Genomic DNA, 26,878 nt, shown 5'->3' with positions numbered 1-26,878 from the left:
TGAGAGTAGAAAGCAGCACTACAATGTGATTGACTTCAGTTCCCCCCCTGAATGAAGCACTAGCATTGTCATCAGCCCCTGCTCACTTTTAGTGAGCAAGTCACCTCTACTAAGGGCAACAGCACCCTGGCCACGTAACTACCATGAGATCATGCTCAAACAGTTCATCTAGCTAAAATATGGCACCTGAAGCCCCTCTATGCTTGAAGCCATTACTTTTTCACAACACAAGAAGGCTGACATTTAACTATAACATTTTAAGGAGAACAAAAGGGTACTGGCAAGACTATGTTTCCTTGGAACTTACATTTGACCTTGCTGAGCAGTGGAAAAACACAACTTTTTATACAGATCAAATCAGTATGACTTGGAAGTTAATGATCACCTTGCTCTGGATCAAGACCAATAATAGAAGGTTTCCGTCCAATGCGAATACTGAATGATCTCCCTGCTGAGGTAGTGCTTTTGGGGTATGATACCTCCATGAGGTTAATATGGCAGTTGGTGGGGCAGAAATCCATGCTGTTGAGGGAATGAGGTTCCATAATGGCTTGTTTGAAGGCTGGGCTCACCTTTGTTTTCAATTCATCTGCAAACTGGGAGAAATAAAGTAGGTGTGTGCTACTGCACCTTCAAAAAAAATTTGAAGCAATACAGACAATTCTTTTCTCTTCCTGCCTCCTATTCCAGAAATCCAGGAATTCAGATTTCTGATACAGCTGGAATAACACATGATAAAAAAGCTCATAAAACAACAAAGGAAAACAATTAGCTATATCTTCTAGCACTCTCTTTTCAAGCAGCTCAGGTAACTGCATGCAAAAAGCACATGCACTTTGTTTACACCATGATACACTGTAGTTACATTCATGTTAAATAAAACATTCATCAATTTGTTCTCATATTTATTCATTAATACAGTGGAAATTAACCTGCAATAATATGTCTTAACCCACAGCTCTGACAAGCAGAAAGAAGTGATTTAAAGACAAGGTACTTTCACTCAAAACTTGCAATTTCAGTAACTTGCTGTTCTCATGCCTCCAGGATACCCACCTCAGAAACAGTTTGGATTCATTAATAAAGAATACTAAGACCTACTTAACACAATGAAGTATTGTCTCAAGAGTTCACCAATTATTAGTAGTGTTGTACCTCTTGGTAGCTTGTGAGCCTCCTGCTAATGCTTTCCAGCTTAGTGTCGCAGATTTGCCGGAATTCATACTGGGGCATGGTGGCCACAGCACCACTTAGAGATATGAGTCTTTCACAGTTCTTTACAAAATGACTGTCCTCTGCGGCAAAGGCCTCTAAAACCTAAACAAAAAGACAGGATGTCAATGGTATGAGTCCTGGCAGGGAGGGAAAATGCAGTTTTCTTCTCCTCAGTGAGAGGCAAAGGTTGAAAAAAGCTGCCTCCAGAGCAAGCTGCCTTTATTACTGCCTGAGAATTACTAATGTGTCTAATCACCAGAGTTATCTAACATTCCTTAAAAATGTTTAGAATTACGGAAGTGGATCAAAATATCCACGGTCCAAGTTACCTGCTCTAGCATGCTTCCATGGGACATAACAATACCATTACTGGCATGCAACAAACATTCACTATTAGCTTGTTTTTGTCAGAGATGACCAAGCCACTCAGCACTCTCTGCTGCTTTCCAATAGCAGCAGTTCTACTCAATTGCTGTTGCAACCCATCCAGCCTCTCAGGTGGGAAAAAATTGCTTGATTTTCTTGCAAGGTAAAGCAAATTCCCGGTTGAAAAGATTAATCTTATGTATCAGCAGACTGCATGTTACCAGGCAGACAAAAGCAAGAATTCCACAGCTGAGGGCTCCCCTCCAACTGCCTCAACAGCTGAAGTCCTGGAAGTACTTGCTGATTACTTATACCAAACAAGCTATTGTAACTCATTCTAGTGAACGAAATTCTAAGCAGGGCTGAGAAGACCAATGTCAACCTCAACTGAAGAGCCAAGCCCACAGCAGCCAATAATAAGCTATATTACTGGCTTCCCATTCTGTTTAGGCAAAAGCTGACCACGGTTTTCGGTACCTTCGCAGTGAGAATGAAGCAACCTTTTGGTTCCACAATTTTCTCCAGGACAAAGGATTTGATTCCTGCACTGCTAACATATTCATATACCACCCCGTGCTCCAGGTGGGTGTTATCCACAGTCAGGCTGATGAGAGGGGTTTCTTCACCAATGACCAGTGGAGAAACAACAGTCTGTGGTGTCTGGGCTGGAACCAAAGTAAGTCATTAGAGGTGTCTGGCAGCACACGTGAACAAGGCCTGACCTGACAAGAGAGACCTGCTGAGAAGGATATTGAATGCAGAGACATAACCTTTGGCTTAAAGAATGTCTCTAACTATGTGCTGCTGGAGACAGAGAGAATATGCTTAGGAAGACATTTGCTATTGGCCATTAATGGAGACAGTGACAGAGTTTTAGACAACACACGTGCTCCAATCCCCATTCTGATGTTCTTCCATGTATGTGTGCACATATCCATGCTCAGGACACTACTTTAGTTCTGTTTGTGGATCCTAGCAGAAGCTTATAAGGGAAGGGAAGTATGTTAAGCTGTTGTCTGCAATAACTCTCTGGAAGACTGAGGCAGGGATGTGGTGAGGAGAAAACATTTTTTACACAAAGCAATTCTATTGTCACTAGAGACCAGATTCAAGTTCCAGTCAAATTAAGATTTGCCAAGGAGTTGCTCACACACTTCTACCGGGGTGCTGCTCCAGCTGTTCCACTGCTGGAACACTCTGTGACTTTACCAGCATCACCAGACCTTGCATGGGATCCACACAGACATGCATCTGCTCCTGGAGAAGTTGCCAATGGCATTCAGAGAGTCCAGGCTCAGTCCTTTGGATTAAATTTTGCTTTTGTAGTCTCCCTTAACTTTTGTTTTTCCAAATAAGCCCTCAACATGAAAGTAGACCTGTTTATTGAGGTATGCTTTCAAAAGTTGGAGTAAATACACCTACACTTTTTCCTGAAACAGTGGCAACATGCCTTGAAAACTGCTCCAGAGCGAAGAAATTTAACACCCTAATTTTTAATCAAAAATAACAGAAAATACAGATTATTCTAGCTGGAATTACTTGCCAACATTCCCTCTCCATCAGCTACTGCCCATAAATGCATGGTTTGCAGGGGCTACCAAAGGATTCTAAAAATGCTGAGTCTCTTCATTCCCATAAATGGCTGTCTTGTAGAGAAGAGAGAGTCATAGGTGCATAATTTCTATGTGCATTTCAATTTTTTTGTCCCCTGAACATACTGCAGCAAAGAAATATGTCTTCTGGCAAACCTCATTCAATTACAAAGCTTTGCTAAGACAAGAGATATTCTACAATAATAATTATATTTCTACTGTGGTTTTCCTTCTGAAAGCCCCTCAACTGTCCCTAGGTTTTCTTCCCCCATGAGAATCTTTACCTGATTCCTGTTGGCTGCTTTGAAGGTGTTCCAGTTGGGCATGTCCTTCTAGCGCAGAGTTGTCTTTGCTGGAGCCCGGGCGACTGCCACTCAAACATGCAGGGGATACTGCTTGCTGAACTCTGTCCTCCTCAGCATCTTCATGTGTTCTGTACACCCACTGGTACAACCCCTTTCAAGAGATATAGGCTTCAGCTAGAACCTCAAAATGCTCAATCTCCAAACATTTGGACTACAGAGATGAATCTAGCTATCAATTCTATACCTTCTAAGTAGGCTGAAATATCCCCCAGATTTTCTCTGAACTTCAGAGAACACAAAATTTAGATCAATAGCTGGGTAAACTTCCATGGTTAGTAACAGTTAATAATTTTGTATTAATTCTGTATGCATGAAATGGCTTTCATGCTATTTGTAGGTGTTTTGCAACTATGGGAAATGGAATCAGGTCCCCTCAGTGATAGCAGGACCCTGGCATAAAAGCAAATGAATCAAAACAAACATGTAGATGTTCTTTTTCTGAATATTTAGTGAGCATAAAAACACAGGAATAGAGGAGGGCAGAAGAAAGGCGGGAATTAATGTACTTCCTTTGAGATTGTGCATTCATACCAGTGCTTCCTGCTGCCTGGTCCTATAGGCTGTGAAGTGCTCCAGAACTTCCTTGTAATTTCCATGTGTTGCATTATTCCCATTAACTTTCAAAATACACTGCCCTGGATGAAGGCCTACGGCTGCAGCCTCAGAACCTGAAAAATAACAGGAGGGAAGTTAGACAGAAATGCCAACTGCCTATGGATGAGAATACTGAAAAATTTGCAAAAACTTTCTGGTTAGAAAAAGTAAGAAGAGCTGGGTCAGTCCTGTCATGCCTTTGCTACTATTCAGAGAGTTTTGTTGTGTAAGGATAACATCATGTGTCTATCCTTCATGTTTTCAGCGATGCTGGGAAAAACAGCAATCTCCTAGATCTAAATATGCTCATGCTAGAAATTGACATTTCTGTGGGAAATTCCTTAGGATTCTTATATGGTTCTCTTTTAGCCTTATGGTTACATTAGCTGTGGCCTTGCTTAAGTACAAACTGTTATATTTGTTCCAGCCTCTTGCACCTGGAAGACAGAACACTTGCATGTTACATAATTTGCTACACAAAAACACTATGATGTCAAATGTAACTTGTCTTTTCCAGGCGAAATGCTGAAAAAGAACAATCTTCCTAGCTGCAACTTCCAGCTTGCACTCCAAATAGTGAAAAAGTGGTTGTAGGTGCCGCTATAAAATGGTGTAATAAATGTATGTCCCTAGACACACATGGCTGGGCAGTGCCATCTGTGGGCACTGCCTAAGCTAACGGCACTCAGCTGGAGATACATGTTTGTTCTGAAGGAAGGAACTGGTGTATGTCTAAAAGGTAAAAATCTAAAAGATTATCTGCTTAACATAAAGGTTAAAGCTATGCTTTGCTTGTAGCTCAGTTAATATGTCAGGCAGAGAAGTAGTAAATATTTCTGTCAAATTGTGTTTTCTCCTTTAAAAAGATCAAGGAGAGCAGTTTACAGGAACATATGCCTATGTAAAAGGAGAAGTAGTCTCCAAGTCTTATGCCATAGTTTGTGATGTCTAGATTGTGTTATGACTTGTCTACCAACCTGCTGATCCTACAGCACCTTCAAAACCCAGATCCAAATTGTGGACAACTACAGGTAAAAATATTGAGGAAACAACAGACAGCACGACCCCTCAACTTTTCCTCAACCATCTCAGTTTTACAGGTTTTGTTTTTTTTCCTTGTGGCTGTTAAGCTTTACCTTAGTAGTCTCAAAAGAAACAAGGGAAGGGTCACTAAGCAAGTCCATTTCTAGCTTGCAAGAGCTAAAGTCATAAAGCCTTCTAAAGAGTCCACGGTACTGTGTATTGCAGCATTCAAGTTTCTTCCACTGTGGAATTAAATTATTCCTTGTATTGCATTGATGGGATTGGAGACCCAACACTCAGTTCACAATAATGATACTGTTTGTCTTAGAATCTATTTAGGTGATATACAGTTTGAGGCAGGAAATCTCACACTGTATGTGAGTGTCATTCTTGTCTATCACAGGTTCTTGTCACTATGGTCACTAAATTTATCAGAACTTGTATAGAACAAGCTAGACAACAAAACCTGGATCTGTCTTTGTTGAAATACATATACATAGATATATACCCATTATATGCGCAAGTCTATCTATTCAGCTGTACTATCAACTTAACTGTACCACAGAGTACAGTTACCTCTTACCTCTTCCTACTGCATGAACGTACGGTGGTGCTGCTCCCCGGATCTGAAAGCAAAGTGCTTCAGGACAATCGGGGATTTTAATAATCCTGCAGATAAATAACGGAGAAGAGAAAGCATGGTTTTAAATTAGGCTGCCAGAGTTCTGGGCAGTTCTTAACAGAATCTTTTCTTGGCATTCTCAGCTGGGTTTGCATGAAAGTAAGCATTCAAAGTGTTTACAAATAAATAACAAACAAACAGACTTGAGGAAATATACTCCACCTTCAATCTCCAAGGCATATGGGAGATTCTATTTGTTAATTAAAATTTGTCACTTCTTGATTTATTACATCTTTAAGTGAATAAACACTTGACAGAAACTTTCTAAGGCATTTATATTCACTTCCATTTCTATGCAAACTTCAGTGCAGCTGTGCTGATCTATATCAGCAGAAGATTTTTTCCCACTAAAAAGTTTTAAAGAAACAAAACAGACTGGACAAGACCTTCTGGACTGGAATTCAGCAACAAATGGTCACTGAGACGTTCAGTTCTATGGCACATTCTGGGATTACAGAATCTAACAGTTCACAAGACACTAATGAGGGCCAGCTCTCATTATAAGAAACAATAACAGACTGGAAAACTGTAAGGGCTGATATTGTTAGAGTCATCCAAAAATAAGCCGAGCTTTAATGGGTGGAAATCATTTTCCCATACACATAATAGAGTGTGAAAAGCTTCACACCTGAGAAAGAATTACAATCTTTGCAATCCAATTTGGTTTGTATACAAGGAAACCAAAAGTAATCTGCAGTATAAAGAGAACGCATGCCAACCTCTCCTAGCAGCCCAAGGGTCATCACTAAAAACAATCCATGAGTCTTGTACCTCTCATTTCTGTCATGTTTTCCTATTGAGTGGCTTCTGCACAGCAAAGTGTTTACACAGGTTTCACTACAGCTGTAGAAGTACTACTTAGTAATGGACATTTCTCAATAATCTTTTCTCTCTGCCCATCTTGGCACTTACTCCTTTGATTTGGTGGCTACCAGAAGCCTAAGTGGCCTTCGTGAGCAGAAGGACTGGGATAAGATGGTTTCCACTTCAGCAAACGGGCGTAGGAATACTAAATCCTCATTGATTGAATAGATTTTTCTTCCTGCTTGCAGGCCAGCCATCTGCAAAGGGAACAAACACCACAGAGCACTTTGGATCACTGGCAGCAACTCTGAAAGCTCAGGCTTTAAGGTTCAACTGTTCCCTACTTATGGACATTTCTTGGATTACTTTCACATGGAATACCCTATAAGTAGTGTTGGTTTATCAAGTCATTTGTCACTCCTCCTTAAAGTTTTCTGCATTTACAATGATATTTTGCCAGTATCCTTAGAAATATGCCACTCTACAGATGTATCTTAGTTTGCAATGGATAGATCTTAGTACTTTTCTGCTACAAATTTTAAAGGGACGATTAAAATAGGAGACTATAAAAAAACAAGGGGTGAGGGGACACAACTGAAAGCTAGAGTCCCATAATAGACTGGTTGTGACACCCAGTGAGATGCAGAAGTGTGACTTCCCACACCTTGGGCACAGGAGCTGTGGACAGTTTTCAGCCATCAGCCTTGCAAAACCAACCTATACCAAATCACAGAACTGGGTACAGGTTATCCAGTAACCTGGTTTGAAATGGTGATAAGAACTGCCTCTACTTTAAGTGAAGCACTAGCTCTTCATTAGCCTAAAAAGCCATTTGATTTTGCACCTAATTATCCTAGGTTTTGCACCTAACTTTAGTTATTTGGCAATGGTCACAGATCCAATGACAAGACTGAGATCCCCAACAATGCCCAGTGGTCAACAGCCTCAAACATACCCCTTGATGATCTCTACCAGTTAAAATGTAACATACCAACATTTGGACTAGATGTTAGTTATCAAGGAATGATTAAAAATATATTAAACCTTCCAGACTATAATTACTTCATATAACTTCAGGGTTCAGCAGTTGAGTTTCCTTCTAAGTGTGTCAAACCCTTTTCTATTCTGCCTGGAATCCACTAACAATCCACAACAATAACTAATTTTTCTTGACTTGAAAAAGGAGATCCACAGCATTAGTCTCACACAGACTCTGGGTCAGGGAGATGCAGATTTAGTTCTTTGCTGGACCAGTATTATTAGATCAAGTTCAAAAGATGGGCTCATGGCCAAAGATCATCTTGAAAGATAAAAAAAAAATCCTTAGAAAATGGTGTGCTGCCGTCTTCAAACACAACAGATTTGCAGGCTATTCCCCAAGCTTCCAGCCAAAAAAAGGGCAGAGGATTATCTGGCAGGCAATGGTTCACAGCACATGCTTAGATTAGTAACAGTTTTGGCCAACCTATGTTGATTTTGAGCACTAGATAAAGCATCAGTTTGGTTTCTTTGGCAACCATAAACCAAATTAATCAGGAACACTGAAATAATTTCATTCTAACACTCAACTTCAGTTCAAAATTCCTTCCCATATGACATTTTCACCTTCCTATCTGTCCACTTCAGCTATTTCCATTAGGCAAGTCACCCAGGAGTTATTTGTAGTCCAAAGGAGTAACCAACAAATTTTAACACTGACATTCAAAAATTCTGTAATAGTTGTCCAGGACTTTTAATTAGAAGCTCTGTCCTGAGTGCCACAATTTACTGTGAAACCCTTGACACGTCATTTAGTCCTCTTTTATCTTCGGCAGTGTATCGGTGCCTTATGGAAGATCACACTGTGTGATCCACATAAGAATTCTGTAGGGCTAGACGTCTGATTAAGAAATACTCAGATCCTAAGACATTTGGGCCATCTATGTGCTTCAAAGAAACAAAGCACATATATTCTGTAGAATTCCTAAAAAATACCATGGAAAGAAATGACTGCATGCTTCTTAAGGGGAAAATACATATCTAAAAATACAGCTTTCATTCAAATAAACCTGTTTCCCCATTAAACATCTTTGCTATCCCAAAAAAGTGTTACTTTCCCTCCTTCCTTAAATGAAAGTTGCTAAGGAACCTGAGGTAATCTACCATCACAGATACAGCTCTCATCCTATCTCTTACCAATAATTCAAGTCCCCCAGTAATGCCAAAATACTTATCAATTTTTAAAGGATGGTTTGTAACTTTTCTAAGTATTGAAACATTCTTAGATACCCAAATATGAATGTGAGGTCCTACCTCAGCAGAGGACTCTCGTCGAACTGACTTCACCACAATTGCTTTGTTCTTTTCTTCTATGTCAAATCCATAGTCATCCTCTTCTGGTAAAATCTTAAACAGAGCAAATAGTTACACACATTAATGCTTATGCATTATGAAAAGACAGGCTATGGATAATATTCCATTTGCAATATCTGGAGAAGGCAATGATTCCCCAGAAAGAGGAGATTGTAAGGATTTCCTGTGCTCCTAGAGTAAGTTATGCAGTCTGCCTAACCAAAAAGTCAGAGGTATAGAAGTTGGAGATATACAACAAAGCAGATCAAGAATTAGTAGCATTTATGCAGTGAAGAAAAAACCTAGCTACACATGCATTTTCCCATTTTAATTCTACTCTCTCACTATTCTCCTCTACTATAAAACAATACCATTTTAGCAGAAACATCAAGGTTTACACATTCACATATTTCTTACCAGAAGATTCTTTCCCAGGATGTTTTCCACGAGCTTGAAGTCATTACGTAATTGCTTGCCCTTCGAACTGGTGCCCTCCATCTCCTCATCAGCATAAAAGCGGAAATATAAGGATTCATCCTTAAATTCACTTTTCTCCAGGACTGGAAATTATATATATGAAATATACACATGCATTTACATGAAGGAAAAAAGAGAGAAACAGAAAGTTAAAGGAGAGTCTAAGTATTTCCCCAATGTTTAGAGAACACAGACCGGATGCATCTCTATCAGTCAGTTCCTCAGCTCTGTATTTTTAAGCCAATTCTGTATTTTAGGACAAGAATTTTCTTCATAGTGCATAGTAGCTCATGACATGCTGTGAGCTCCCAGGCATGCAGAATTTATATAAAATGAAAAAGATCCTCTTGGAAGAAAGATGCTAGCCAAAACCTCACACGCCTTTGCTACATCCAAATGATTATTAAAAAACTATAAAAGGAGCCAAGAGGGGTAAGGGGCTGTTTAAAAGCACATAAGGTGTCCACATAGACTAAGGCTCAACCTTAAAAAAATAATTGAGATGGAAATGATATCTACAAAATTCTAGAAGGCATGAAAAGATTCTTTATTAAATACAAGACCTGGGGCCTTCAAATGAAAGCAGCAAGTGATGAGGAACTCCTACATTCAACATGTATTTATGCAAAGGTCTTCCTTGACAAAGAATTCAATAAATGCCCAGAACAGACCAAACTCCTTAAAAAAGACCCCAACTATTCTTACATTACTCTTAACTACTATGGAAGTTCTCCATTAGTTATTTACAATAATCTGCTCTCAGAAACACTATTCAAAATACAGCAAGCAAATGTTATCTATGCCTAAAACTGAATGTTTCATTTGACAAACTATGTTTACTCTTAGGACTTGTATATTCTATTTCATACAGCTACAGATCCGATTTGTTTACTTCCCCTGTTTGGGGATGGATGATGTCTAACTTGGGATTTGGCACTTCAGATTTGGATGCCTCAGCACTGAGGATTGTATTTGTTATCTAAAACACAAGAACTAGGCAATTTTGCTTAACAGCTGATATTTTTTGGTGATATTTCAGAAGAGCTCTAGGCTTGTGCATTGTTCACGTGGCTCTGGAAGAGATGCAGTGAAAAAGCATGCTCCTTCTAGCTTGTCTAATCCCTTCAGTGCTTCCTGTAACTATCAGCAAATGGCTTCCCTTGCGAAGGCACCAGGACTAGCCATGTATTAGCTCGTGGACTGTGTTCTAGAAGGACCTGCAGGAATGCCTGCAAATTGTGTACACAGCATGTATGACACAGCCTAGAACAGCTAATCTGACCGAAGTAAGAGCTCATTTCATTTGCTGGGGGTAGCAAATTGATGCATTACCATGATGCATGAAGCCGTTATTGCAGAGTCCCACGCCCAGTGTGACAGCTTCCTCCCGAGTCTGACAGTCTCCCTAGAAACAGGAGAATAATGTTACACCTCAGATAATTTTCTAAGAAAAGCTACTCCCCCTTCCCCACCGCACAGCTTGCAGCTCTGAAATTAGCAGAATGCTCTGTGTAGGGAACAATAGCAAGCCACTAAAACAGGCATCCCATTGCCCAAACACTTTTCATTCCTCCAGACAGCATCTCTCCCTCCTACAGGAACCAGAGGATCAAGGACCAGCACTGGGGAAAGATACCATATTATCTCAATGTAAAGACTTTTTATTTGATATCAGAATGTTGGACTTCAGGGCCCATTAGTCACAGACAAGAAGACTCCTCTTTTGAAGCTGGGAGATCCCATCCATATTCAGCTCAAGGGAGAAAAAGCTAACTATGTGAACTCCAAAGGTCAAACAGGCTAAAACTACAGTGGCAGTTTGCTTACACAGCAGATTACAAAGGCTTCTGTTTCTCACTACCTGAAGCCTTGAGTGTAGTCATTCAACACAACTACCAAAGGGGACTTGCAAATTTAAAGACTTCCCTGAAACTACAGCCTTAAGCTTTACATCTACAAGTCAGTTAAATACAAGAAATGCCTCGTTTTCTTGATATATCTGCTAATTTGCAGCCACAAGTGAAGACTTTACAAACATGGTAGTACTTTTTAGGAAGACAAATGAATTTTAAATAGTGCTGCTAAAAATCAGAAGGCACTACTGGTCTTACAAAGATTGTTAACGCTGGCTGGTCCCTTGATAGGAGATGAACAAAAGGACACAGGGGAACATGGTGTCTTCTATTTCAGTGAGAGCAGCTGCTCAGCTCATTCCAGCAGGGAGGGCACCTGCTGCTTTGGCAACAGAACCAATTTTAGCGTATTACTTTCAGTTCTATTTAACAAGAAGCTGAATCCTACACAAGTATTACAGCTTTTCTCCCCTCCGTCTGAAGAACTAGATACCCGAAAGCTCTCACAGCAGCTGCAGGGCAGCTGTTTTAGGCAGGGACTTTGTTTTAGGCAAAAAAGAAGTGTTTCAAGCACCCTCTGATCTTGTCAGCAGAACATCAGTCCGACTTCAAATGCTGCTAAGGAGAGCAGTAGTTATTTGCCAAGCAAATGCTGGCAAAGCCCGTCACTATGGTGTATCAGCATTATTTAAATACAGGATAGAACAGGATCACCTTTGGCCAATCCACAGCACTACTAGCTTTTGTTAAATTGGCTGAGAGCAGAAAACACAAACATTTACAAATTAAGAACTAAATACTGTTGTCTTGGTAGAACAGGCATCAAGGCAGTTCTGAAAGAATTGCATGACCAGGTAATCATACAAGGAAAGGCAAGAAAATAACTTTAAGAAACCAAAAGTTTAGCTTTTACTACAGACTAATTTCAAGTCTGTCATGAGACAACACTCAATGTCACAGGGCGTTATTTTATGGGATAAATGGGTAGTTTATTTTACAGAGACTGGCATTTAAAAAACCAATTTATTCTTTCAACTGTAAATAAACTGGAGGAGAAATGCCTTCTAATATTACCATCTTAAACCTTTAGCAGTCTATGTTTGTTCTAGGCAACAACATCTTTGCACAGGAAGGGTCTAAACTAGAGTTGACTACTCCTGATGATGTTACCTTGGCCTCAAAATTCCCCTAGCAAAACAACATTCTCTAATTAGAAAATATAGCTTTAATTCTTTCAGTTCACTAAGTACTTCTAAATGTTACATAGGTATTTTTCCAAATATAATAAAGGGAGCAATGACAATCTTCAGAAAATAGATCCATCTACAATGATCAATCTTGACAAAATGTGTCTCAACCTTTTGATACAGAAACTAGATGTGAAACTAGATACACTAATTTTGACGTGTTAACTTAGGTTTATTCCATACAGTCTCCCCATTTGAGTCATCAGAATAACAGAAACAGTTTACAGTCAGTACCACAATGAAGAATCATGTCCAGAGCACATTACTATTACTCTTATTACTACTGCCACCATTACAATTATTATTATTGCTGTCTAGTTTTGGTAATGATGTGATGCCTAAAGCCCTAATCATGGTGGCTGGTTGCCTTGGGATGTGTAAACCCAGCAATTAAGATGATCTCAGACCATGACTGTTTACATCTCCCTGGGAGGAGAAAAGAAAGCAGATGCACACAGGTAAAAACAGCAACCAAACCACTTTTAAATTTTCCACTGATAAATTGAAAAGGGAAAGTTTTAGGATTATGGAGTGCTTCTTAGCAAAGTGAAGTCTTAGCAAAGAGAGTATCTTAAAACTTTTCTTACCTGTGCAATAAGCCAGTCCACTAGTTTACTTGCAGGGATTACTGATTTGTACGTCTTTAGGTGGTAGTCACGGTCTCTAATTAAGAAAGAGAATTCAGCAAAAATCAGGACAAAAAGGTATACATTTCTTTTACACTCTAAACCTATATATACTATTGTGACCTAGTAATAAGCAGCTATCTTTTCTCTATAGGAAGTTTTAAACTTCTCTAGCAGCTTGAATTAGGAAGCTACTTCAGATCAACACAAAGCAGTGTTACTTAAAATTTCTCTAGATGTTGTTTAGAGCCATCTTCAGGGAGCTCACATTCCCACCAGAGGCAGCCAGAAGATTCTTCTCACAGATTTCCTAAGCTGCTGCTGTAACTCAGGTTAGAATACTGCCACCAGCAGTCCCACTAAAACTCACACTTTTCTGGCTGGAAATCATTCAAAATCCACTGATGTCCAGCTTACATCTTTTGGCTCAATACCAGTCCCATATATAGGCTTCAATAAGTCTTCTCTAGCATTTACCTATTAATGTATTCATAGACAAGGACTCTATACATTCCCTATGTGCCTTCTTTTTGTGTGGCTCATGGAATTAGGCAGCTTTTAGTCTATTTTGTCAAGAGAGATTTTCCACACTTGTTCAGATTTCACTTCCTTTAGTAAAACAACACACAATAGCCAGACACAAATATAATATGCAGCATCCTTTTATGGAATTAGATAATTTCAGTCATTGTAAATAAGATGGGCTGTGTTTAGTACTTGTAACACAGCTAGCACCAGCTCACACCCAGCTCTTGCAGAGAGCAGCACTGTTCCTGAAAGAATGAAAAGGAACCCTATTGTAACTTGATCCTTTTTGCAGTTTTCTTCCATTTCTATTCTCAAAGCAATGGAGATAATTGATGGTTTTAGCATTTTGTGAAATATTTCTAAAGAATTTTGATACAAATACAAGAGGTATATGTGGCTCAGGACATCAGGCTCTAACACCTTTCACCTCCAAGGTCACTGGATTTAATCCAAATTGGAAGATCATAAAAGCCATTTTAAGGCTGTTTACTGGCCCATGTGAAATAAGTTTCATGGTCTTGATCCAGTTCCTAGTTCCACATCACAAAAGCCATTACCACAGTTAATTTGCATTAATTGGCTCCCTGTCATTGAGTGTCTCAGTAGAGAGGCCAAATGCTGAATGAGTATGAAGAATTAATTCCTCTCTCACCCTTGGGGTGGTCCTTGTATTTGAAGCTTGAGCTCCACTGGCATGACTGTAGAAGAAAGCACAGCCACTGGGGCTGTTTTAGAGTCTGGATGGATCCATGAGGCAGACCAAGACAAAACTTTATTCTTCAGTTCTGTCAAATCAGCCTCTTTCATTAGCACCACACTATCCAATACTGCCTTTTTCCTAAAAATCTAATATCCAAACACCATCTAAAACCCATTCTGCCCAACCCTATTCCTTTTCTAATCACCTACAGATACAAATACGTTGTGACTGACTGTTGTATTTAAATACAGCAGAAACATCTGCATGTTTGCAGAATGCAGGGTGTGAGAAATTAGAAAGAAAAGGCAGACTTTCAGAGCTTGGAAAAAAACCAACAAAACATGACAGCATTTCCAGTAATGTGTCCTCAGAAAAAAAGCTTTCCTCATAGTGCTTACATATAATTTTCAACTTGTCTCCCAGTAATGTGCTAAACACAGCACAAATCTGTAGGAGTTTTCTGGGCAGATTTCCCCTCTCACACTCTTATCTTGGGAAAATGTACTTTTGAAATGTCAGCACAATGAATGAAACATTAAAGTATCGAGCACTAAAGAGTAGGGAGTTCCAGATGAAAAGTAACTCTCAAAACTTTCCTAGAGATGCTGACAGTGTTGATAAGGTGCCATCAATCTTGGCCCAAGGCCCAGTGGCATCTCTCAGTGAAAATTCAGCTGTACAACACATGGACAAGAGGTCAGTTTTGTTGAATTTGGGAATCCAACCATCTCCACTAGATGTTTTTTCTCTCTCATCAGTTTTTTGTAAAAAATTAAGTTCTCCCAAGTGAAAATGCCTAATCTTCCATGCAATTGTAGAACAACTACAGAGTTCAGAGTGGTTTCCATTATAGGCCAGAAATGTTAATCTGATTTCACAGTAAGGTAAACAACATCTGAAAATCATCTCCTGGCCTCTGGGAAGAGTTACCTCGCACTTCCAGACTATCTCAATTCTTCAGCAGTTATTTATACAGAGCCAGGTTGTTAAGAATCCACGCAAAATTTTCAGGGTTTCTTCAAATTACAGCTTCAGCTTTTATTCTGCTTCAGACTGGTTTTTGTTTGTTTAGGGTACTCCAAATGACAGAATCCTAGCATCACACTGGAATCTGTTTACATCACTTCAGCATCTGCTGACATTTTCTATAACCCAAATAATACAGCAACTTCAACCCCCACCAAATGATCTGCCCTGAATCGGAGCCACTGTAACCATACCCAGCTGCTCACTCTCCCTGAATCCCCAGCTCCAACATCCTCTAGCAGCAGCACTGCAACTACAGATCTAAGCTATGGAAATGCAAGGGAAGTAGAAGAACCAAGAAAATTCAGAAAATTATTGCTCATAGTAAGAAACGAGAAAGATTTCAATAGTAACATCATCCTTTTAACAAAGCCAGATAATAAATACAAAGGGATCATGAAGGGGAGCTTACTTGACCACTGGAGTATACAGGCAGTGCAGTCGGCAGTACAACCTCACCCCCTGAATAATGGAAGATGCAGTGTTAGCAGCTTTTGCCTTTTCAAGGAAACACTGACTAGCTAATACTAGCAAAACCTGGACACTGATGTCTCTACTCAGCTGGAATTTTTTATTTATTAATATTGATATTCAAAACAGTTCCTTTAGCCTCTCTGTCAAACATTCTTTCTTCTTTCCTAGCTTCCAACAGCCAGAAATCTATTTTTACCTCTAATCACTTCCATTTCAACATTTTCTCCATTAATCCCTCCTCACAATTAACCCTTTAACCAATGTCCATAGGAAAAAAAATGAATTTATTAAAAGGTATGTGGACAAAAAGGGGATCAACAGAACTCATTTGACTAACAATTATTAGAAACAGTTAAATATTGATCTCTTCTATCCCCCTGAACCATAACACCAGATTTGCAGCAGACATGTTATCACCTACTGTTTTAAAAACTTTTGTTACTCTACTGGGATTCCAATCAGCAGTCTTGGGTGCAGTCATAACTGCATTGCTGTTCATTACTAAACTCTGCTTCCTCTCCCTAATGTGAATGTCCCTGTGGCATTAGGATGGACAGCTCAATACAATACAGATCAACAGCAATGGCAATCTCCCACACAACAGGTCAATGACATTCAGAAGGAGAACAAACTTCTTGATGCAAATCCCAAAGTTCCAACTAAGAACGATAATACAAACCTTGGACACGATGTCTTCCAATTCACTTCTTGGCTTGTATGTTCCATCATCATAGCGAAATCTGTACATCACCTGCTCATTCTTAAACTGGTGCTTATCTGAAACTAAAACATCACCATGATAATTTAAATTGTCTTTTGTCCCCACCATGTTCTTTATAGGCCAGCTGGAAAAAATTGGATTTTTTAAATTTTACATCAGATTCAGTTAATTTAAGTCTTTGGAAACACTCCTAATGAAGGGAATTGGGAACATCTAATTTTTCTTGATCAGTTTTGAACAAACTGTTGCAAATTCCCACAATAGTTATCCCAGCACTTACAGCCATTTTTGCAGTTGACCCATCTACAGTATTGTTTTGATGTGCATTTTGCAGCTGACTGCACATAAACTCACCTGAACACTGAATTGGGATATTTGCTGTTTAATTAGAGCAGGATTGTGTTGCTCTGTCTGCATAACACAATATGGAAACAGTAGGAAACAACAGAAGAAATCTGAATTTAAACAATGTAATCTGGATAAGGACCTTTCAGCAGAAATGCAGGTATCACAGAAAATTTTCAAACAAGCATACTTCAGTCATGCAGCACTTTTGCACATGCTGTCCTACCCTTCTAGAACACCTCATCACAACACTTCAAGGTCATCAGGTGGGTGAGATGAAAAAATACGGTCCCTCACTATTTTAAAGAAAGACATTCTTGCCAAATGAGCTGGAAACAAAACAAACCCTCCATTATCTCTTTCTTTTGCGACAAGCAGAGTCATTTGAATGACCCATCACCTGTGCGCTGGTCTAAAAGAGCACTGCTCCACTCTTCTCTGGATTGCTGGTATCTCATGTGCAAAGCTGTGTCTATGGACTTTAACACATCTTCAAACACACACAGTAAAAAGGAATATACACCTGATATACACCCCAACCAAGATGTTGCAGAGAAATCAAGCAACTGCAGACACAAACACTTTCTGGATACCAAACAAGTTCTCTTTTCATGGCATAAATTCACCCACTCATTAATCCCAAAAATCACTAAACATTTTGAGGATTTGATGGGTATGGCAGCAGAAAGTATTTGAACATCATGTGAACAGCTTCAGTAAGTTTCCCACCCTTATTTCCAGGGCATTAATGAAATCTGATCTCTTTTTATGACATGGCACACTCACCATGATGAATGATTCCATTTTCCAATAGTGCCTGTCCCAGGTTGACCCCTTCCTCTGGTTTGCTTATCTCTCCAATCTCAGTGAGCCAGGATACAAACTCGCTGCGAAGGGGAGCAGAACACACACAGTTAGCTCCAAGCGGCACTTGCCTCTGCAAAACAGAGTGAGCTGTCACACTATTCAGCCTGTGTATGGTGTGAAACAAAAATCAATTATTATTTTTTAATAAATCACTACTGTAATGGGGTTTATGGTCTTTGTCTTTAAGCTGCATCAAAACACATCTGATCTGTGTCACAATGCCATCCCTAGAAATTCTAGAGTCCATTAACTGGCATGAAAGACCTTTTCAATTCAAATACCACTTACTTGCCAAGAAAGCACTTGGGAACAGTACTTAATTTTCTTCTCCTATCTTTGATAAGGTTCACTTTCTTGCTCATCATCATTTGGTACAGCTTTTCTCCTTTCTCTGCAATCATGACATATGCATCCCTCTCCATTCCCAGTTTCAAACCTGGAATATAAAGCAGAAATTTCTTCAGATCTTTAATACCAAATAAAATGTTTCCTTGAAGTCAAAAGCTGAGGCCAAAAATTGCAGAAACACAAAATTTGATTGATTTATTTTCCATTTAAGGGGGAAATCAGGTATTTTTTTAATCTGAGTACAAAACTGTCATTGGTAAGTTTAGCACCACCAAGATGCAGTTTTTCTTCCACATTTTAAAAAGCAGCTTTAAACTTATGGTTATATCATACCACACAAAACAGAATGATTTACATAACATGAAGGAAGTCCAAAGCAAGATGATCACGGGTCAGGGCAATCCCAAGCACAAATACAGGCTGGGAGAAAGTAGAACAGCCCTGGAGAAAAACACTTTTGGGTGCAAGTGGATGAAAAGCTGGACATGACCCAGCCACACAGAAACGCCCCATGGGCTGGCTGATGCCCCAGCATGGGCAGCAGGGGAGGGGGGATTCTGCCCCTCCGCTCTGCTCTTGTGGGAGCCCATCTGTGTTCAGTCTGAGGCCCTCAAGATAAGAAGGACCTGGAGCTGCTGGAGAAGTCCAGAGGAGGCCCCAGAGCTGCTCGCAGGGCTGGAGCCCCTCTGCTCTGGAGCCAGGCTGGGAGAACTGGGGGTGCTCACCTGGAGAAGAGGAAGTTCCAGAGAGACCTCAGAGCCCCTTTCAGGGCCTAAAGAGGCTCCAGGAGAGCTGGAGAGGGACTGGGAACAAGAGATGGAGGGACAGGACACAGGGAATGGCTCCCACTGCCAGAGGGCAGGGCTGGATGGGAGATTGGGCAGGAATTGTTCCTTGTAAAAGTGGGGAGGCCCTGGCACAGGGTGCCCAGAGCAGCTGTGGCTGCCCCAGCCCTGAAAGTGTCCAAGGCCAGGTTGGATGAGGCTTGGAGCAACCTTGGATAGAGGCTACCCATGGCCTTAAATGGCCTTTAGGGTTGCTTTCAGTCCAAACCACTCAATGATTCTGTGATTCTAAACCTTCTGAAACCGATTTCCTGTGGCAATTAAAATAGCTTCAAGCATAAGACTTGCTAAAGGCATTTAAATGCTTGGAAGAGTAGGAGACTTTTTGCATGTCCTATTACTTGAAGTCAAAAATACAAAACTGCTGAAATCAATTTCATATTCGTGAATAAATCAAAACTGGGCAGGCACATAATTTTCTCATCCTTTATTAATTAGCCTATTTACTAATACCTGAAGCTAAAAATAGTGTTTGACAATCATATTATCCATTAAATGAAAGAAATACTTCATGACGTGCAGAATGACTGATATGTGAATATAAAGAACATTTCATGTTCACTTTGTATCAGTTCCCAAGTACATATTTCATGCTAACTTGAAAATTGCTACAGGCAGGGGGATGATCTCTGAAAACAGCAGGTGTCTTTGTTATAACTATGCTCATAGCTGGCATTTTCTGGCCCTGTTCTCTTTAGATTTGCAAATTGCTTTAAGAGGATAGCATTCACAAAAGCTATTTTGGTGCTGTAGATGCTTTATTTCTTCTAGCCTGAACACATGATTTTCTGGATATGTTACTCTAGAACTTGCAAATCTGGGCAACTCTGGAGTCCAAAAGAGACACAGATTTTAGATAGCTCCAAGACTAGCTTGAGAACAGGCAGCCTGAAGTAGTCCTCTATTGCCATGCCTAATTTTAGCAGAGACTGACATTAGGCAGAATTTAAGTGATCGGTGAAATTTAGAAAAAAGGAGAACTGAATTTTTTGGGAAGAGGAGTTCAACCTAACTGCCTTATGGTAAGACACTGCAATATATCAAGAACATTCTGAGACCTCAGAGCTGTTTCCTAGCTTTTGGAAAACATTAAGGACAGATTTTCATTTTCTCCATGGAAGAAAACGTGTAACCTTTTTTCTTTCTCTCAAATACATGTATGTACATATACATTTGTCCTACAAGTGCAGTACAAAACACATCATCCACTTACTCTCTCTCTGCTCCCTTTCCCTGATTATAGCATCCAGCCACTTCTGTTTATCCTCGGCAGTCTTGGCCATACAGACAAACCACTTGTTTTTGGCTGTGTTGTGAATCTTCCAGCCATTTGTCACCGTATAGCCGTTGCTGTGGTAATCTGCTGCAAAAGACCCAAGCACAAGCACACGGTGAGCAGGAAGCCCGCTCCTTTAACCAAACCAGTGTGGGACACTTTCAGTAAAATCATCGTCTTTGAAGACCTTGACTCCTGAGGTGTTCCTTACCGACTGCCCATGGAACCAGCTGCACTTACCACTCTGGAAATACAAGTATCAACAGGCTGTTCAAACTGACTGAATGCTTCAGTCCTAAGAGTGACACTTGCTGATTTCACCTCAGAAGAAGGACTAAAGTCTTTTAAGTACAAGGCCATCAGTGGAAGAGTCTATGTTTGCTCAGGGTATTTGTTCTGAATTTTCTGGGGACACGTTATCTTCCTGCACTGCTAGAATTTCAGTCCCCAGAACATGGAAACTCTTTATGTGTCGACTGTTTCAAGGACGTAATAATACTTCCTGGCTTGTTACAATAGGGGCAGCAGTGGTGTGGCCTTTGTGGACGGAATCAGAAACCCACCCAGTCTTCCTTGGCTGTGTCAGGATACAAGAATCATAACAGAACTGCCATTCCCATATTTTGCTCGTGGTCACATCCCATGCTACTAATTTGTACTAATTTGGATACTAAGACTAGTATTTAGAAGCATTCTAAATGAGAAGAAGATCGAGAATTTCTGTTATTTTAGCTTTAATGGCTAAAGATGAAAAAAAAAAAAAAAAAAAAAAGGAAAGAAGAAATTTTTTTATTAAATTAACTTGGAATAGGACCAAAACCAGACAAGCTTCTGGGAACACATACTTTTAATAAAGTCATTTCAGAAGGAAGGACTAGTGCCTGAAAGCATTTCCAGTCTATCAACCACATAAGTTGGTCCAATAATGAAGGTGGCTACAAGTTTTATAAATTGCTTCAGATTTCACTAAAGGAGATGGACAAGTACTTTTGCACCACCTTCCAACACAAGGTCTGAATTTGCTGTGCTTTTAAAAGCAATATTTAGTCATTTACCTGTTCCATCTTCCACATTCTCTACTTCCATGACCTCGGTATTTATTCGGCCCCTGAAGATATAAAGGGACCCGTTGATTGACTTTGTCCTTTTAGATGCTTTTTTCCCAGTAACTCTGCAATTAGGATTAAGACTGTTACAACACATAAGCAAACAGTCTAACATATATATTAATAAATCAATCTGAGATATGACTATTAAAGCAGAATCTTCTGAATGGTAAAACTGAAAATACAGAGGGACTCACCTGGATTTTCTCTTGCAGTAGACCAAGAGATTATCAAATAGAAAGAACATTCTCTCCTGGATGTTTCCAGCTGAGATTTTTAACAAAGTCCCTTGCTGCAAGAGCTGTGTGCAAATATCTGTCAGATTTGACCCCTGAAACATAAAAAAGAGAGATTAACTTTCCTTTATGAGTGCACAATTAAGGTCTTTTACAAACACGCCCTTATTTTATCTGCCATTAAACTGTGAAATAACTGATACACTCATAAGTTTTTCACCCTTTCAAGTGAGATCGGCCCATTAGAAATGTCAGTTCCATTCTAGCTCTTACATCCTCCTTTCTTCAATAATTTGCTTGTTCTGCTACAATTTAGCACCAGCCTGCACACACAAAATACTCATTAAATTCTAAATTCCTCTGAGTGATGCTGCCTGCACCTTCAAGAGTTTACACATCACAAGAGAAACAAATAAATCCCTGTACACAACATGAGTCATTAAACTGTGCAGTTAACAGCCTCCAGGGAGCTTGCTGGTCCTGCATCTTACCTCCCATCCTTCAATGTGGGACTGCAACTGTTCAAGGGCTTCCAGTTTCTCCATCTGTCTCTTGGTCTCATTGATATTTGTACAGACTGTCTTCATTGCCTGCAGTGCATTCTGGACAGCTGGGTGATCAGGATGCTTAGAGGGAGTCCTCTTAGCTAATTCCTTTAAAAAAAAAAAACAGAAAACATGGAAACTGAGGAGTGGTTTATGGACAGGTATGAGCATTGGCAGGCAATCCTGCAGGAAAATTCCAGAGCCACTGCAAAACTAAAGAGAATTTTACTGCAGATGCTGTTCTCTATTCTTCATGTGTACAGGGTTAATAGAATATGAATGCTGTTAAATAAATGAGGCAATTGCTGATGTTAAATATGCTACATTAAGAGAGCTCAAGAAAAGTAAGTTTTGCTGTGTCAGACGTGGTTACTTTGTATGTCTAGAAGGCTGGAGCATGTGTCCTGACATCTGACATTGAGACAAACAGAACCTCTGCTCTGAAGGAGTCTGTAAGAGCCTCTGCTTGTGTCAAAGCACAACAGCCCAGTTAAGCCCTGTCCACTGAAAAACACCAGAGGCAAAACTCAGAACCTGACAATGTTACTGAGTTTGGCAAAAGGGGCAACCACTGTCAACTAATAATTCATCTTTTTTTTAGACCAGTAGTATTTCATAGTCAGCCACAATTGAATAAGAATACATTAAAGAAATCTAAAATATGGCTGGTAATTTAACCTTGATACAGAATATGGTATTTAAGACTGAAATACTTATCTTTCTCACTATCTTTCACCCCAATTTGTTATTTGGTTGTTTTAAAGTCCTGTGCTGCTGAATTGCATCATTCTGCAAGAGATACAAGAATGAATTTGGATACAGCCAGAAAGCCTGCCCACTACTGTGATCTAAATGGAGCTAGATTGTTTCCACCCATCTGTGATTTACAGAGTAACAGATGCACAGGAAAAGGAGGCTCACTGCTACAAATGTCAGTTGATATCAAATGAAATTCCCTGTGCAAGTCTTTACTTTTGCTGAAAGTGAGGCCAAGAAAAGTAATTGTTCAAAAAGCAAAGGCAGGAGACAGGTGTTACGCTTTGGTATCACTCTGTGACTTAACACAGATTACTCTCACTAAAATCAGTGAAGTTCTGCAGCTCCAGTGTCACCCATGCTGCACTGGGAACAGGGATGTACACATTAGCACTGTCTAAACATCCTATTCAAAAATATCCCCAAAACACAGAGAAAGATCTCTTCATTCACAGCATGCCCTGCTGCAACAAACAGCATCTTCCCATGGCAGTCGCACCCGGGGCAGGAGAGAAGGCTGGGAACTGGCTGGGACTGGCACTCGCCCCTCCACAGCCTTTGTCCAAGGCAAAGCCTTGCTACCCTGACACTGCCACTTCCCAAAAGAACAGAGCTTGGTACTTCTGAAACACAGGGAGAGAGCTCTGGGTACTTATTTCTTTTAATGACACATTTATGATGTGTAAACTGTAAGAGCATTTGACAACATTTTGAAAGGCGGCTGAAAGACAGCTCAAATGGCAGTACCTGGATAAGCCATGTCCTCCACAAAGCCCACAGATACTGCGGTCTGGAATTGCTATCTCCTGTATTGCAACTTCTGTGCTAATAGAGTCAGGAAATAAGGCTGCTGCCAGTTGTAGAAAACTACTTATTGCCGTGAGTTTCTAATAATAATTCATAAAAGACACTTTTCTTTATTTTCTTTTTTTTAAGAAATCTCTGACATCCCTCCCCATGTGCTCCCTCATTATACAATACTGTCTGTGCACTTCAATCTGACAGCAAACACACTTCGCAGCTGAAAGTTACATATTCCTTTATTTGAAGAAATCCTTCCTCCTATCTTTATTCCCCTGAGGACACTCAGACATGGCCTAACAAGGGATGCTGTCACTGTGCACGGACTGGGGCAGATCCCTGCTGCCAGGCTGCCCTGCTCTGCGCCACAGCCCTGGGCATGCACTGACCTGGCTTCAGAGCAGGCCCTCACTGGTCTGCTGAGCAGCACAGCTTCAAAGAGATACCAAAAGGCAATATACTCCTTTGTTTATCAGTTCAAAAAGCAAAGTTAATCAACAGTTCAGCTCCAAATATCCTTAAAAAAAGAAAAAAAAGAAAAGGCAACAAAACCCCAAACCCCTTTTCTGTAAGCATACATGTTCCTGGGAGTTTTATATTTGTATTTTACAGTTTGTAATATTTACCTGTACTAACCAGAAAATAAATGATACATCAGACTTCCTGTGTGTACCTGCACATCACAATAGTTTGTTTTTTTTATTCTGCATATTGTTAAAACTTGTAATTTATGTCAATTTCTCTGCAGGGTAAACACTTAACAAGCAATGGTGGATCAGATAAAATAGATTAGCTTCAGTATGCCACTGAACCTACAACATATGCTAATTTAGAATGCAATAAAAACATGTTTCTGGTTTTATAAATAGCAGTTATTTGTGATTATATATGTGTGTGGAAGACAAAAGTATGATTTATAAATTGACAGCGCTTCTTAGAGCTCTTTAGGGAATAGACAATTTTTAATATTATGCTACATAGAGCTGGATTTCAACCCCACAATGTCATGAGTCTAAGAGCAACACAACTTTTCTTGAAGGAGGGAAGGGAGGGAGAAAAAGCCAATCCTCCAAAGATAAATATATTCAATTATGGCCAAATAGAAGGTTCTGTTCCTTGAACAGCCATGAGAAGAATAGAGAGATGAGGGAGGCAATAAGGTAAGCTTCCTTCATCCTGTTCTGCATGCACACCAGTGGCTTTCCATCTTTCCCTTTCCAAGTGCAGGCAGTGATTCATAAAGGCCTGTGTGTGCCTCACTGCCGGGCGTTCCGTTCCAGTGGGTTCTGACTCTGGTGACTCCTCTCTGCATATAGGTTTTTCTGCCCCTCCCAGGGCCAGAAAAACTCTTCTCCATATGAAGCAATACATAATTACTGTCCTAATCGCCGATGGAGTTGTATGCACTCAGATGTTTTTTATGGATCAGCGGTGGAATGTGCATTTCTGGCTCGAGTCTGAGCAAATTGTCAACAGACCAGACCTCAGGCAAGGTCCAAGCCCTGTGAGCTCTGGGCTCTCAGGAGCAGTGGGTGCGGCTGTCATGTGCTGCACATTCCTCCTGGCCAGAGGAAGGAGACAGAAGTGACTGTGCCTAATCCCCACACGATGGTGTGATTAACCCATGATTACCACTGCCCCAGGGTTTGCTTCTTGCTGACAGAAATGCTCTTTATTAAGGGGAAAATACTATTTTTGTTCAGAGACTGGTTTACACAACAGCTGCTTCTATTCTTAAGCATAGAGTTGAGACTAGTTAATAGAGTCCCACAATTAGCACGGGTGAGACAGAGCTGCCTTCACTCAAACCCCCACGCTGGAAGCATCTGCTCAGCAAGTTCTCCAGCCAACCACTCATCCTGGGTGTCCCTTTACCTCTGCTACCTTCTTTCTTCCCAAAAACCAATGCCGATCACAGCCAACAGTTTCATTTTGCTTGAGCCTAGTCCAAGCCCCTGTCTCAGTTAAAAGGAACTAATTTACTGACTGATGAATTCTACACTAGTGTTCTTGCATGCTGTCTGAAGCAGACAAGAACTGCATTGGGGCAAAAATACTAATATTGTTATTTCTCTATTTGTACAGAGATTATGAAATGTCATAGCTAAATTTGAGTCCCATCCTTCAAACCACACAAAAGGCTTGCAAATTAGACAGAGAAAAAGCAATAAAAATGATAAAACCCAACCCCAACCCCAAAAAGCCCCACCCACAATAAAACATCCCACCCTCTCCCCCTTCCCCCCAGGGAAAATTCCCAAACCAAAAACCCCAAACAAAAACTGTTTACAGTCAGGCACTTCAAACCCGCAATGTCTGTCACAAAACCTGGGAAACTATACATAAAATTGAAACATACTGGCCACCATCATCTGAATCATTGTTCTGTCTCCATCATTTGTTAGTTAAAAAAACTCAAACAGCTTCATCAGAGCATGAGAAAACATAAGGCCACCTGTTGCAGGACGCCGTATTTCATTGGAAATTACTGTGTGTATTAGTCTTAATTAAGTAACTCAAATCAATTCCATGCCAGATTCTATTGTTCTGAAGAAGAACACACACACACACATACGTTATTAATAAAAAGTAGTTACAGAATGTAAAATATGCGCATTACCATACTACTTCAGTTTACTTTCAAACACAAGCAAGTATGAATTATCTTGTGCATACTAGCTTTATCAAACCCACCTACACAGCTGCACTAAATACCTACATGAGACAAGGTCATATCAAAGTTACCAGACAATCTGGATGTTCACAAACTCTTGCTAATAACAAAGTAAAAGAGGAAAGTAGGCTAGCTTTGGTCTAAGACTTCCCTCATCACCTGGAATACAATAGTATCCATTTGCCCTGGGAATTAAGATAAAGTAAAATCTAATCCCCATTAATAAAAAAGAGCTATTTCAGGAGCCATAACTGAAGTTCAGCAGCAAAGGGAGAGCAAACACTTAATTTGAAGATTGTGCTATTTTAAAACCTATCTATTTTTTTTCTTGCTTGGAGAACTCCATTTTCCTGGCCAGCACAAACAGAATCCGGCTGTGTTTTCCCTTAAGCGTTCTCATGTCTGAGACATTTGTATCTGCTCTGATAATTTCATGCTAGCAACTATCAAATAAG

At 40.0% G+C, this 26,878-nt stretch overlaps 1 protein-coding gene across 3 annotated transcripts in view; it reads right to left on the bottom strand.

Moving 5' to 3' along the window:
* PREX1 (phosphatidylinositol-3,4,5-trisphosphate dependent Rac exchange factor 1) overlaps window positions 1–26,878 on the bottom strand; it is a 99,736-nt gene that overhangs the window by 18,446 nt on the left and 54,412 nt on the right. For 2 of the 3 annotated variants that reach the window (XM_030288352.4, XM_030288353.4), the window contains exons 6-24: window positions 22,139–22,300; window positions 21,609–21,742; window positions 21,361–21,476; window positions 20,243–20,392; window positions 18,125–18,272; window positions 17,756–17,856; window positions 16,583–16,686; window positions 15,842–15,891; window positions 13,137–13,212; window positions 10,782–10,854; window positions 9,390–9,532; window positions 8,934–9,026; window positions 6,750–6,898; window positions 5,739–5,824; window positions 4,070–4,206; window positions 3,458–3,629; window positions 2,059–2,246; window positions 1,156–1,317; window positions 386–596 (exon numbers count right to left, since the gene is read on the bottom strand). In XM_030288352.4, the coding sequence (XP_030144212.4) occupies window positions 386–596; window positions 1,156–1,317; window positions 2,059–2,246; window positions 3,458–3,629; window positions 4,070–4,206; window positions 5,739–5,824; window positions 6,750–6,898; window positions 8,934–9,026; window positions 9,390–9,532; window positions 10,782–10,854; window positions 13,137–13,212; window positions 15,842–15,891; window positions 16,583–16,686; window positions 17,756–17,856; window positions 18,125–18,272; window positions 20,243–20,392; window positions 21,361–21,476; window positions 21,609–21,742; window positions 22,139–22,300 (2,455 nt within the window). The remainder of the gene's footprint in view (window positions 1–385; window positions 597–1,155; window positions 1,318–2,058; window positions 2,247–3,457; window positions 3,630–4,069; window positions 4,207–5,738; window positions 5,825–6,749; window positions 6,899–8,933; window positions 9,027–9,389; window positions 9,533–10,781; window positions 10,855–13,136; window positions 13,213–15,841; window positions 15,892–16,582; window positions 16,687–17,755; window positions 17,857–18,124; window positions 18,273–20,242; window positions 20,393–21,360; window positions 21,477–21,608; window positions 21,743–22,138; window positions 22,301–26,878) is intronic. The other variant, XM_072917196.1, reaches the window with a different exon arrangement.

Source organism: Taeniopygia guttata, chromosome 20 (genome assembly GCF_048771995.1).
Source record: "Taeniopygia guttata chromosome 20, bTaeGut7.mat, whole genome shotgun sequence".
NCBI classification, from domain to species: domain Eukaryota; kingdom Metazoa; phylum Chordata; class Aves; order Passeriformes; family Estrildidae; genus Taeniopygia; species Taeniopygia guttata.
Note: the sequence above shows the minus strand (reverse complement) of the source record. Positions and strands in the feature narration are given on the sequence as shown.